Below are 14752 nucleotides of genomic sequence, written 5' to 3'. Positions count from 1 at the left end.
AGCCGCAGCCATGCTCTCACACTGTGGATTGTGACTCCTGCCAACACAAAATGGCCACCAAAACCCAACCACACGTGCATACTGGTCCACACAAGTGCAGAAATGCAATTACATCACACCCCTGCGCCCTGATACGGAGTCAGAGAGCTTTACAGCACAGAAAGAGGCCATTCAACCCATCATGTCTGCACCAGCCACCAAGCGCCCATCCTAATCCCATTTTTCAGTACTTAGTCCATAGCCTTGTATACCACGGCATTTCAAGTGCTCATCCAAATGCTTCTTAAGTGTTTTGAAGGTTCCTGCCTCTACCACCCTTTCAGTGAGTTCCAGATTCCCACCACCCTCTGTGTGAAAAAGTTTTCTTCAAATCCCCTCTATATCTGCTGCCCCTGACCTTAAATCTATGTACCCTGATTATCAACCCCTCTCCTAATGGGAAAAGTTTCTTTCTATCTGCCCTTTCTACGTCCTTGTAGACCTCAATCAGGCCTCCCTACAGCCTTCTCTGCTCTAAAGAAAATAACTCCATTTATCCAACCTCTCATCATAGTTGAAACACCCCATCCCAGGCCAAATCCTGGTGACTCTTCTCTGCACCCTTTCTAATGCATTTTCCAAAAGGTAGGAATTAATTCCATCACTTTATTCATCATGTTAAACTGTAAACGTACTAGACTGATTTCTATCTACAGTCCCATGAATCAAGATGCAGCATCAGTTAATGTTTGGGCCTTTTTGTTTGCTCTGGCCAACATAACTCAATACCTGCACAAATGTTTTGGTCTTTCTGAACTTACATTTCTTAACATCTCCAAGGAAAAGACAGCAGTCAATAGGGCAGCACTTTTTTTTTGCCCTTTTAGAGAATTTCCCTTCCACTGTTACAAAAATACTTCTAAACCTCGATAGATTAGGCTGCTGCCTCCTCTGTTGCTTGCAATGATGTAGCAGAGTAAAACATCACAACTACAATTACTGGGTGGCACAGTGACTAACATTGCTGCCTCACAGCGCCAGGGACCCATGTTCAATTCCAGCCTCAGTTCACTGTCTGTTTGGAGTCTGCACATTCTCTCAGTATCTGTGTGGGTTTCCTCCAGATGCTTCAGTTTCCTCCCACAGTCCAAAGATGTGCAGGTTAGGTGGATTGGCCATGCTAAAATTGATCCTTATTGTCAGGGAGACTAGCAGGGTAAATATGTGGGGTTTCAGGGACAGGGCCAGGATGGGATTGTTGTTGGTGCAGGTTCAATGGGCCAAATGGCCTCCTTCTGCACTGTAAGGACTCAATGATTTTGTGATTCTACACATAGCATACCAACAAATGCAGCCAAATTTTAGCAAGTTACCATTCGCTAGTTGACAAAACACTCCCTTGGCCTGCCTGTTTTGAGGAATGCGCCAAAAATACTTTTAGACCAAACTCTTGGGTAGTGTTCTGAGTTCAGGTGCCACTTCACATATTGCTTCCTTCCTAGTTGGCTTAGTCTTGCCACCTTCCCTCTGATTTCCTCTCCCTCACAGTCACAGTACAGGGACTCAGGACACTAGATCATTTCCTGCTATATAAGATGGAGCATTACATTAAGGCTCGGATAAAATCCAACCTATTTTGATAGCACAATCACTTTAAACAGTATTTTGAAGGTCATGTTCTACGATTCTTTTTGTTTTTCTGTAAAAACCAAAAACCAGTTGGCCGTAGCCATAGGCTGAATAATCATATGAGTAACAGGAGCTGAGTTCAATGTAGTAATATAATCTCATGGTTTTGAAGATGACCACAAGTATTTTTGACATCATCAGAGGCACCAACATCATTACTCATCATGTCCCCCTGATATTCTATCACTACAGTTTATGTCAGCAACTTTTGACCACAATATATGGAGTTACTAGGGTGGTATGGTGGCACAGTGGTTAGCACTGCTGCCTCACAGCGCCAGGGACCCGGGGTTGATTCCGCCCTCGGGTGACTGTCTTTGTGCAGCCTGGGCACACATAGCCTTCATGCTCCTGGGTTAAGGAGGGAGAGAACAAAAAAAACAGCAAAATCTCCACTTTGTGTGCAGTGATTGTCTTTTAACAGTGAATATATACGGATAAACATGGGGCAGCATGGTGAGCACTGCTGCCTCATAGCGCCAGGGATCTGGGTTCAATTCCGGTCTCGGGTCACTGACTGTGTGAGTTTGGACATTCTCCCTGTGTCTGTGTGGGTTTCCTCTGGATGCTCTGGTTTCCTCCCACAGTCCAAAGATGTGCAGATTAGCTGGATTGGCCATGCTGAATGCATCAGATTATGGGGATGGGGCTTCTTGGGTAAGATGCTCTTTCGGATGGTCAGTACAAACTGGATGGGCCGAATGCCCTCCCTCCTTGCACTCTAGTGGGAGATTATTATATTGCATTCAATACAATACAAAGCATCACTATCAATATCCGTTATCATCCCAGTGTAATACAAATGGCCATCTACCTTTTTTAACTGGAACAGGGATGAATTCATCATCTGGATAATCACGCTCCTTTCCGATAAATTGAGTCAGAGGATATTCTCCTTTTGGAGCTCGTACCATCCTCCGTGTAATACCAACTGCACAGAAAAACAAAGTGTTGTATAATGGGCATAAACAGACTTTATGCAGTGTCTTAGATTTTCAATCACTAATAATGCACATGTTTGTATCATGTTTTATTTGAATTTTCTAGTTGTGAAGTTTTTTCACTAATTTTCTACCCATGCACCATACTCCCCATAGATGAGGAAGCAAGTGGGAGACCTACTGTCTGGTCTGTAGAGAAGCCTAAAGATCTTATTGCTAAACTATTAATTCTGAAAATCAGCTAATGTTCTGGGGACCTGGGTTCGAATCCCACTGCAGCAGCTGGTGGAATTTGAATTCAATTTTTTTTTAAAACCTGGAATTAAGAATCTACTGATGACCATGAAACCATTGTCGATTGTCGGAAAAAAAAACATCTGATTTACTAATGTCCTTTAGGGAAGGAAATCTGCTGTCCTTACTTGGTCTGGCCTATGTGTGACTCCAGAACCACAGCAAAGTGGTTGACTCTCACCTGCCCTCTGAAATGGCCTAGTAAGTCACTCAGTTTCAAGGGCAGGTAGGGATCTGGCCAGCCAGCAATGTCCATGTCCCACATTAACTAATAAAATTTTTTTATTAATTAGAAAAACAAGAGAATGGCTTGAACTGCCTCTATCTTCCCATCTTGCAACTCCGCCTTTGCAATGACTTCCATCCAGTGCAAAGTAGCACACGAGATCAGCATCCCACACCATAAAATTTCATCCCCTTCCACCACCAATGCAGCAGTGTGTACCACCTGCTTAAGATGCACTGCAGCAACTCAGCAAAGCTTCTTGGACAGTGTCTTCTAAACCCACAACCTCCAACACACCAGAAAGTCAAGGGCAGCAGACACATAGTAACACAAGTTCCTCTGCAAGTCTCCCACCATCCTGACTTGGAACTATATCGCCATTCTTTCACTGTTGCTGGGTCAAAATCCTGGAACTCCCTCCCTCACTGTACCTACACCACATGAACAGCTTACAGTTCAAGAAGGCTGCTCACCACCTTATTCAAGGGCAATTAGGGGTTAGGAGCAAATGCTAGCCTTGCCAGAGACACTAAATCCCAGGAACAACTGGAAAAAAAATATCATTTTACCGCAGCTGAGATTTGAGATTTCATTACTAATGGAAGGTCAAGGATCACTGGTAACATCAGTGCATCATTACATATGTGAAAGATCTCAAATTCAAGGTAGTTATGATTCCTACCTGTGTGGGAGCCAGGGATAAACCAAAGGCAGCCATTCTCCTCCGTAGCATCCTCCAGTGCAATCCAAAAACCGACAATGCGTCCAAGAGGTTCTGTATATAGGAAGGTGGCATCCTGATGAGGAGTCACTGGAAACAGCAAAAACAAGAATAATTTGGAGATTAGTCAGGGATGAAATTGTGACCGGACCAAAAGCGGATCATCAATTTCAACCTACAAGAAGCAAGAAGTTGAGGCTTGGTCAATCGACCTGGAGGAGATGGGAAAAGCACACACCCCTACCATTTTCTCTAAGTGCTGACAAACCCATCATTCACTACATCATCAATGCAGTCTCATATCCCTCCCATTGTTTACAATAAAAGCAACAGAGGAGCAAAAGTAACTGAGCAAACGATGAGATTATTGCTGAGGGAAGACAAAATCATTACAAAAGAATCAGTCCCAGTTCTGATGAGGAACAACATTGGAGATTTGATTCCTTTTACCATTATCCAGTGACAAGAGCAAGTGGAAGGACAACAAAATGAGGGGCAGAATGGCCATTTTGCCCATTTTGAGCAAGAGATCAGGCAAAGCACGCCTTCTGCCCTAGAAGCCTGGCCAAACCAGTATAAGGTCACCATCTCAGACATCAGATCAGCCTTCTCGGAAATCAACTCACAGAAAGCGACTGGCCCGGATGGGGTACCTGGATGAGAACTTAGGTCCTGCATGGATCAGCTAGCGGGGGTATTCACAAGCATCTTTAACCTCTCTTTACACCAATCTGAGGTCCCTATCTGCTTCAAGAAGACAACCATCATCCCTCTACCATAGAAAAGCCAGGCAGCTTGCCTTAATTATTATCATCTGATGGCTCTGACTTCCATCATTCATTTAAAGTTTATTTATAAGAACATAAGAACATAAGAAATAGGAGCAGGAGTAGGCCATCTAGCCCTTCGAGCCTGCCCCGCCATTCAATAAGATCATGGCTGATCTGTTGTGGCTCAGTTCCACTTTCCCGCCCTCTCCCCATAACCCTTAATCCCCTCTCTTATCAAGAACCCATCCCAAGTAGGCTTACATTAACACTGCAATGAAGTTACTGTGAAATTCCCTAGTCACCACACTCCAGCGCCTGTTTGGGTCAATGCACCTAACCAGCACATCTCTCAGACCATGGGAGGAAACCGGAGCATCCGGAGGAAATCCACGCAGACATGGGGAGAACACGCAAACTCCACACAGACAGTGATCCAAGCCAGGAATTGAACCCAGGTCCCTGGTGGTGTGAGGCAGCAGTGCTAACCACTGTGCCATCGTGCTGCCCACCTCACTTTAATGAAGTGCTTCAACGGGTTAGCGATGGGACAAATCAATTCCAGCCTCCCAGATTGCCTAGATCCATTACAGCTCGCCTATGGTTGCAGTAGGTTCACAGCAGACACCATCTCCCTGGTCCTACATTCAACCCTGGAACACCCAGATAACAAATACACCTACATCAGGCTCCTGTTTATTGACTACAGCTCAGTCTTCAACACCATTATTCCCACAAAAAATCATCTCCAAACTCTGTGGCCTAGGGCTTAGCTCTTCGTTCTGTGTCTGGATCCTCAACTTCCTAATCCACAGACCACAATCAGTAAGGATAGACAACAACACCTCCTCCACGATCATCCTCAACACCGGTGCCCCACAAGGCTGTGTCCTCAACCTCTTACTATACTCCTTACATACCTACAACTGTGTGGCCAAATTCCCCTCCAACTCAATTTTCAAGTTTGCTGATGACACCACAGTAGTGGGTTGAATCTCGAACAGTGATGAGATGGAACACAGGAAAGGAATAGAGAAGCTGGTGAACTGGTGTGACAACAATAATCTCTCCCTCAATGTCAGTAAAATGAAGGAGATAGTCATCAAATTCAGGAAGCATAGTGGAGGACATAAAAGTAGTGGAAATGGTCAAAAGCTTTGAGTTTCTAGGTGTCCAGATCACCTGGTCCCTCCACACCGACGCTACAGTTAAGAAAGCCTACCAGTGCCTCTGCTTTCTCAAAAAGACTAAGGAAATTTGGCATGTCTGCTACAACTCTCACCAACCTTTACAGAGGCACCACAGAAAGCATTCTCTCTGGTTGTATTGCAGCCACCTGCTCTGTCCAAGACCACAAGAAACTACAAAGCATCGTGAACGAAACTCAGTCCATCACACAAACCAGCCTCCCATTCACTGACTCTGTCTATACTTTCCACTGTCTCGGAAAAGCAGCCAGCACAATCAAAGACCCCACGTGTCCCGCACGTTCTCTCTTCCACCTTCTTGATACAAAAGTCTGAAGTCACGTAACCAACTCAAGAACAGCTCCTTCCCTGCTGTCATCAGACTTTTGAATGGACCTATCTTGCACTAAGTTGATCTTTCTCTACACCCTAGCTATGACTGTAACACTACATTCTGCACTCTTTCCTTCTCCATGAGTGGTATGTTTTGTCTGTACAGCGCACAAGAAATAATACTTTTCACTGTATAACAATACATGTGACAATAATAAATCAAATCAGATCAAATTTTGTGCTGCTACTGTTCTGCGATTCTATAAGCACAAGTCAGGGGTAGAATTCAATCCAACCTGGTTCGTATTGCCTAGGAGATCACTACATAAACTTAGTCAACTACATCGGGAGAGCCACGTAGGCAAATTCCAAGCAAATTGCCTTTTCTCAGGCTGCTAGTAATCTACAACTCCAAACCATAACACACTGGCAAATCAATACATACATGTCTTTCATTATATCTCATGAAGACATGATAATATTATATACCTTTTAATTTAAAAACTGCACTGAACCCAAAACATATACATAGCACAAGGAAACAATACATCTGAAAGGGGTGGCACAGTGGGTTAGCACTGCTGCCACACAGCACCAGGGACCCAGGTTCAATTGCTAGATTGGGTCATTGTGCAAACTCCACACAGACATTCTCCTCGTGTCTGCGTGGATTTCTCTGGGTGCTCTGGTTTCCTTCTACAGCCCAAAGATGTGCGGGTTGGGGGGATTGACCATGCTAAAACTGCCCCTTAGTGTCAGGGGGACTAGTTAGGGTCATGGGTATAGGGTCTGGGTGGGATTGTGGTTGGTGCAGACTTGATGGGCCGAATGGCCTCCTTCTGCATTGTAGGGTTCTATGATTAAATATTTGGCTTCATTTGGTTTGATGAGCCTGCTCTGCCATTCAAACAGGTCATGGTTGACATGATTATGGGTTTAACTCCACTTTCTTGCCTTTCGCCCCATACCCTTTTACCCTTTTGTCAATTAATAACCCGTTGAATAGGAGGGAAATTTGACCGTACCTTCACCACCAATTCCTGGTTGCTGGGGAAGAACAAACACAGTGACATGTTGTTAGCATTTTGTACCAGCTAGCAGATTGCTCATGAAAACTTTAAAATCCTCAAACTATCCTGAGATAAATCATTCAACCCCATTAGTACATGATAGTTAACATGGGATTGAACTGACAAAGTTCAGTAACGTGGTTAATAATTTTAGCATAACAGGTCTTGTGACAAAGGATGTTATAAAACAAAATCTATTGTTGTATCAAGTGTTAAATATTAGAGAGGGTCAGTGGTCTGAGCTGCTACTAATTAACACCAACAAAACATTAAACAGATAAGGTACTCCCATCACTTTTGCTCTGTAGCTTTGACGATTCTCCCTGGGGATGATTCTCCCATCCTGCCAGGAGGATAGGGTGTTGGACAATTCGCAGGATTCGTGCATGCATTCCCAATGCACCCGCATTTCCCAGCGCTAGATATCTGGTGCAGTCAGGACCACATTGGAAACCAACAGGAACAGTTTGCTGGTAAGTGATTTAAATCTATTTTTAATCTTATTTAACTATGATTATCAGGCCCGGGACTGAATTCTCCAGACCCCATGGCATCTCCCACCCTGTCAGTGCGATTTCAGTCTGGCGGGGTTCAGACTAACTCCCCACTTTTGAGGAACTAGCAGCCCAACCCCTCTGGAGTCAAGGTGGGAACAATTGGAGCCCCCCAGAAGGGGTGCTGTCTGGGCATGGGCACTCTGGCAGTGCCAGCCTGTGTCCCTGGCATTGCCCAGAGAGCAAAGTGCCCATGCCTAGTGGGCACCTTGGCACTGTCCATCAGGTATGGGGCAGAGCCAAAGTCATGGAGTCGTAGAGATTTATAGCATGGAAACAGGCCCTTCAGCCCAACTTGTCCATGCCACTTTTTTTAAAACCCCTAAGCTAATCCCAATTGCTGGCATTTGGCCCATATCCCATCATACCCATGTAACTATCTAAATGCTTTTTAAAAGATAAAATTGTACCCGCCTCTACTACTACCTCTGGCAGCTTGCTCCAGACACTCACCACCCTCTGTGTGAAAAAGTTACCCCTCTGGACATTGCTGTATCTCTCCCCTCTCATCTTAAATTTGCACCCTTTAGTTTTAGATTCCCTAGACTATCTTTGATAACTTGACTACATGAAGAATCAGAAGGCTAAAGGTTAGCGAAAAACTGCCTGCATTCCTGAAGGGTACACAATGCAGGCAATCTGCAACATAACCACAGCTGTAATAAGAACATAAGAACATAAGAAATAGGAGCAGGAGTAGGCCATCTAGCCCTTCGAGCCTGCCCCGCCATTCAATAAGATCATGGCTGATCTGTCGTGGCTCAGTTCCACATTCCCGCCCTCTCCCCATAACCCTTAATCCCCTCTCTTATCAAAAACCCATCAACCCACGTCTTAAAAATATTTAGCGAGGTAGCCTCCACCACTTCAACGGGCGGAGATTTCCAGAGATTCACCACCCTTTGAGTGAAGAAGTTCCTCCTCAACTCCGTTCTAAACCGCGCCCCCTTTATCTTGAGGCTGTGCCCCCTAGTCCTACTGGGTAATGGTTGAAACATAGTTTGGATTTTAATGTGTGTTTTTCACTTTGTTTGGCGATCCATTCATTAAGGAGCTGGCAGTAGAAGACAGTCTCCAAGTTTGCTTTTTCTTTTTGCTTTTGTCATGTTAATGTTTTAAGTTCTGTTCAATAAAAGAAAACCATTTTAAAACTCGTATCAGTGCTGTCCCCTTCTCTGTTCAGACAAATGGATAGACCCAACAAGTTTATTGACATAAGATAGACAGAGGAGGAAGACCATGTGCCACCTTCTCATTTTCATTCACAGATATATAGTTCTCCCCCCCCACCCCCAGCTATCTCTTAGAGCTTTTCATGTTTTTGCCTTCAGTATTTTACTAATAGGTCCATTTCAGTTATTAAGAACATAAGAACTAGGAGCAGGAGTAGGCCATCTAGCCCTTCGAGCCTGCCCCGCCATTCAATAAGATCATGGCTGATCTGTTGTGGCTCAGTTCCACTTTCCCGCCCTCTCCCCATAACCCTTAATCCCCTCTCTTATCAAGAACCCATCAACCCGCTTCTTAAAAATATTTAGCGAGGCAGCCTCCACCACTTCAACGGGCAGAGAATTCCAGAGATTCACCACCCTTTGAGTGAAGAAGTTCCTCCTCAACTCCGTTCTAAACCGCCTCCCCTTTATCTTGAGGCTGTGCCCCCTAGTCCTACTGTCTTTTTTGAGCGGGAAGAGTCTCTCCACCTCTATCCTATCCATCCCATTCATCATCTTATACGTCTCAATGAGATCTCCCCTCATTCTTCTAAACTCTAACGAGTACAAGCCTAGTTTATTCAGCCTCTCCTCATAGCTCAATCCCCTCAACTCCGGTATCAGCCTAGTAAACCTCCTCTGCACTCCCTCCAGGGCCAAAATATCCTTGCGCAGGTGCGGCGCTCAAAACTGCACACAGTACTCCAGCTGCGGCCTCACCAATGCCCTATACAGCTGCAGCAAGACCTCCCTACTTTTATATTCAATCCCCCTCGCTATGAAGGCCAGCATCCCATTCGCCTTCCTGACCACCTGCTGCACCTGCAAGCTGGGTTTTTGCGACTCATGCACAAGGACCCCGAGGTCCCTCTGCACCGTCGCCTGCTGCAGTTTTTCGCCACATAAGTAATAGTCCTTCCTACCATTCTTCCTACCAAAGTGGACCACCTCACACTTGCCAACATTAAATTCCATTTGCCATTTCCTGGCCCATTCGCCCAGCCTATCTAGATCCTTCTGCAGACTCATAGTGGCAATATTACTGGATCAGTAATCCAGCACTGTCGTAATAAAGTGGCTAACTAATGCTCCGGGGTTATGAATTCAAATCCCACAAAGACAACTGGGAAAATTTAAAATTCAATTAATTAATCTATCTGGAATAAAATTCATTTCTGATGTCCAAAGATGTATGGGTTAGGTTGATTGGCCATGTTAAATTGCCCCTTAGTGTTAGGGGGACTAGCTAGAGTAAATCATGGAGTTATGAGAATAGGGACTGGTTGGGATTGTGATCAGTGCAGACTTGATGGGTCAATTGGCCTCCTTCTGCACTGTAGGGATTCTATGATTACGAACTACTGGGTTGTCATGTGGTTCATTATGACCTTCACAGTCCAAAGATATGTAGTTAGGCAGATTGGCCATGTTAAATTGGCCCTTAGTGTCTCAAGATATATACTTTAGATGGATTAGCTGTTGTTAATGTGTGGCATTATGGCAATAGGGCAGGCAAGAGGGCCTGGATAAGCTATTCTGTCAGAGAGCTGGTGCAGACTCGATGGACTGAATGGCCTCTTTGGCACTGTACTGATTGTATGATTCGCCCTTCAATGACACTTCTTGAAACTTAAAATTCAGACAGGGTTGGATGCAGTTGTTTCCTCTGGCTGGGGTACAGAACAAAGGGTCACAGTCTCGGGATACAAGTTAGGCCATTTAGGACTGAGATGAGGGGAGACTTCACTTGGAGTGTGGTGAAACTGTGGAGTTCTCTTCCACAGAAAGCTGTGGAGGCCAAATCAGTGAATATATTTAAGATGGAAATAGATAGATTCTTAGACTCTAAAGGCATCAAGGGTGACGGGGAGAGTGCTGCAATATAGTGTTGAGATACAGGATCAGCGTGATCAAATTGAATGGCGGAGCAGGCACGAAGAGCTGAATGGTCTACTCCTGTTCCTATTTGCTATATTTCATTGTCTTTATCCACTCTGCTTGTTACAGCTTCAAACAACTGTAATAAGTCTGTCAAAGACAACTTCCCTTTCATGAAACCATGTTGACTGCTTGTTGTATTATGATTTCTATATGTCCTAAATTTCAGCTTCCCACCCTATTGACTCACTGAGACTGAAAGCAGGTAAACAATTTCCAACATACCTTGAAAATATACATGCTCTGCACAATGACAGGTTTCTTTAGTTCTAACTTCTGGGCGACCTCCTGTTACACAGAGAGAGATTCATTTAACAGTGGATATGTACTTTCTAGTCTTTCTATAGATCTGTCAGATCTGCGTTGAGCAATGAGGTTGGTCAAATTGCCTACACTCAAATCTCTTAAAGCTGCACCCACATAGGTCAGAGGCAGTGCAGGGGGTTTTTGGTTGTTTATTTTTCCTTCTCTCATACGGATATAAAACCAACAGTCAAGACGCATGGACGATTTTAAAGTTTTGAAGTTTATTTATTAGTCACAAGTAGGCTTAGATTAACACTGCCATGAAGTTACTATGAAAATCCGCTAGTCGCCACACTCCGGCACCTATTTGGTTACACTGAGGGAGAACTTAAAACACGGCCAATGCACCTAACCTGCACATCTTTCGGCTTTTGGGAAAAAACCAGAGCACCCGGAGGAAACCCACACAGACACAGGGAGAATGTGCAAACTCCACACAGACAGTGGCCCAAGCCAGGAATTGCTGTGAGGCAGCAGTACTAACCACTGTGCCATCTGTGAGGCTGATCATCAGCATCTGAGGACTGATTAAAGGCCAGATAAAGCAACTTTTTCAGCCTTTAAAAGGTGACATGACGAAGGTATCTTGCTTGGACATAGTCAATATTAAAAGGCATAGAAAAAACAAATGTAGATAATTAAGTGAAATTGGCAATAAGACAAAGGGTACAGGTTCAGACTAACTAAAGTCAGGAAGCTTTGATGCAATGATTAGTTCACAGAATGAAGTCTGAGTGGGGGCAAAAACTGGAGAATCATTTTTCTGTTAGGGGGGTGTGACACTAGTGTATCTTTAAGAAATGTATTTTTAATAATATATAAGCAAGCTCTGAACTGTCTGATGAGAAGACCCTTTTATTGCTGCTTAAATGGTTTAAATGGGGTTTTGTTTATTTTTATTCTGAGCCTCATTTTTATGACCCTGAATTGCTGGAGAAAGAATGATTGAAAGGTCAGATTTCACTTCCAGTTTTGGCCCGCTGGCTGCTGTTTTAGTTAGAAGGTGTTTTACTTCAGGCAGGACGCAGGCAGGTTTTCTCTCACTCTCTTGCCTTCCTGGAGCAAGAATTCTGTCTCTTGCGGTGGTTCATTGGTTAAAAGCTGGAGGCCAGAGTGGCATTATCTCTACCTCGAGGTCTGCTGGAAGTTACAAGTTTGGGAAGATTGAGTTTCAATTCTCCAACCAAAGGATTAAGTTCCAGCATCACGTGAGCATCCTTGTTTTCTGTGTTAAACCTGTGGCAGGTGTATGTTTATAGGGAAGTTTGTTTGGTTGGAACATTGCATTTAGTTTTTAAGCTTTATACAATATCATGATTTTTTTTCCTTGTTTGTAATTGGTAAAAGTTATTGCTATATGTTAACTGTATTCTTAAATAAATTTTGTTTGATAAAAGCTCCCTAGCAGGTAATTTGAATTGTACTTGAAACATTTCACGCTTACCCTAGCCAAATTCAAATTGCAAAACTTGTGATCCAGGTGGATTTCATAAAACACTTTGGAGTTTCTGACCTGGATTATAACGGGAGTTACCAGAAATATTGTTAAGTAGGTCATGTAGAATGGAGCAAATAGTCTTCATTGTACGTATCAACTTTGTGGATGCCTGTCCTGGAGGCACAGCTTAAGCCAAGGATGCGCACTTAGACAATCAAAATCACAAACGTAAGTCCAAATGACAGCTTTACCAACTTCAGAAGCAATATTTGAAAATGCAGAAAATATCAAAAATATCGAGAGTTGAGGGTCTGGAGGAGGTTACAGAGATCAGGAAGGCCTTTTTATGATCCATATAAAAATATTTCTGGTAATCCCCCCCCCCACCATTACACAAAAATGCACACTTGTACTTCATTCTGTGAATTGGTCTTTGCATCAAGGGGGATTTGAACACAAGAGTGGGAATTTTAAACTGGAGACAGTGCTGGACCAGGAACCAGTGTAGATCAGTGGGCACAGGGCTGACTGCAAGAGAGGACATAGGCAGCAAGCCTACAGAGGTGGAAGGTAGAGGTTGGCTATCAGTGCATTCTCATCGAAGTTAACAAAAGCCTCAGTCCAGATTGCAGCCACAGGCAAACCTGGGGTAAGGGGGCGGGGGGGGGGGGGGGGGGGGGGTTATCTTTTGAGAAAAGACTGCGCAGGCTGGGCTTGTATCCATTAGAGTTTAGCAGTCTGAGAGGTGATCTTATCGAAATATATAGGATCCTGAGAGGATTTGATAAGGCAGGTGCTGAAAAGATGTTTCCCATTGTGAGAGAGACCAGAACCAGGGGACACAGATTAAAAATGAGGGCCCTTCCAATTAAGACGAGATGAGAACAATTCTTTTCTCTTAGAGGATCATGAATCTTTGGAACTCTTTTAACTGGAGAGCAGGATCATTAAGTAAGTTTAAGGCAGAGGTAAATAGATTCTTGACTAACAAAGGGAGTCAAAGGTTATCAGGAGTAAGCGGAATGTGGAATTGAGGCCACCATCAGATCAGCCATGATCTTACTGAATGGCAGAGCAAGCTTGAGGAGCCGAATGGCCTATTCCTAATTTGTATGTTCATACAAGGACAGGACACAGACAGGTGACAGAGATAGAAATGGTCCATCTTGGTGATGGAGGGAATATGGGGTTGGAATCTGAGCTCAGGGTCAAATAGAGTATTGAGGCCACAAATGGTCACCTCAGAGAGGAATGAGAAGGGGGATGAAATAGGTATCCTAAGAATGGCACTTAAGCAATGAACAAAGAACAAAGAACAACACAGCACGGGAAACAGGCCCTTCGGCCCAACGAGCCCGCGCCGCCGTCCCACTGTCTCAGTGAACTGGCTTTTTGCAATAATTAACTGGAGATCATTTGGAGAATGTACCGAAAAGAAACTGTTTGTAGGGTTGGGGATGAAAAGGTGTTGCTAAAATTGAATTCAGCAAAAGTTTTATTGCTTTCCGCCAGGTTCCCAGCCAATTTGAAATCACAGAATTGTTACAGCGCAGGAGGCCATTTGGCCCGTCATGTCTGCACTGGCTGTCCAAACAAATTATTTCAGTCTCATGTAACATGATCACCTTCACCAGGCATGACTGCTGTACTGATTCCCATATGCTGGTAATTACAGAGACACTCCGTCACACTTATCGTACACTCAAGATATACCCACCTGCACTTTGAGTGAATGTGTGAGATTTTTGAATGTAGGTTCGAAAGCGTGAAGAGCTGTGGAGAAGAATTATATTAAGACTGAGTCTCTGAGCAAGAGAGATACCCTGCAGAAAATGAAACACTAGGATTAATGACCAGCGGGACCCACTAGAAGGATAATCTTACTGTCCCATCAATCAGATTTCTTTTTATTACAATACAGGGACTCAGCTGACATAAGCTGCTTGTAGAAACTTACTTTTTAAACAAAAGCATAATAATAATAATTCACTCAATAATGATAAAAATGGGTGGCACAGTGGTTAGCACTGCTACCTCATAGCGCCAGGGACCCGGGTTCGATTCTTGGCTTGGGTCACCGTTTGTAAGGAGTCTGCAT

The 14752-nt window shown here is 44.0% G+C and overlaps 2 protein-coding genes across 2 annotated transcripts in view; one reads left to right on the top strand and one right to left on the bottom strand.

The window, feature by feature from the left end:
• LOC145358184 (kynurenine--oxoglutarate transaminase 1-like) overlaps window positions 1-14752 on the top strand; it is a 247401-nt gene that overhangs the window by 85453 nt on the left and 147196 nt on the right. The window lies entirely within an intron of this gene.
• Window positions 1-14752, bottom strand: part of phyhd1 (phytanoyl-CoA dioxygenase domain containing 1) — a 28945-nt gene that overhangs the window by 4052 nt on the left and 10141 nt on the right. The window contains exons 5-9 of the mRNA XM_080212407.1: window positions 14372-14427; window positions 11136-11198; window positions 7163-7184; window positions 3812-3940; window positions 2483-2599 (exon numbers count right to left, since the gene is read on the bottom strand). Of these exons, the coding sequence (XP_080068533.1) occupies window positions 2483-2599; window positions 3812-3940; window positions 7163-7184; window positions 11136-11198; window positions 14372-14427 (387 nt within the window). The remainder of the gene's footprint in view (window positions 1-2482; window positions 2600-3811; window positions 3941-7162; window positions 7185-11135; window positions 11199-14371; window positions 14428-14752) is intronic.

The sequence above is a fragment of the Carcharhinus amblyrhynchos genome, chromosome 25 (assembly GCF_965287045.1).
Source record: "Carcharhinus amblyrhynchos chromosome 25, sCarAmb.v2.hapA, whole genome shotgun sequence".
In the NCBI taxonomy this organism is placed as follows: domain Eukaryota; kingdom Metazoa; phylum Chordata; class Chondrichthyes; order Carcharhiniformes; family Carcharhinidae; genus Carcharhinus; species Carcharhinus amblyrhynchos.
The sequence above is the reverse complement of the archived record's forward strand: the minus strand, read 5'-3'. Positions and strand labels throughout refer to the sequence as shown.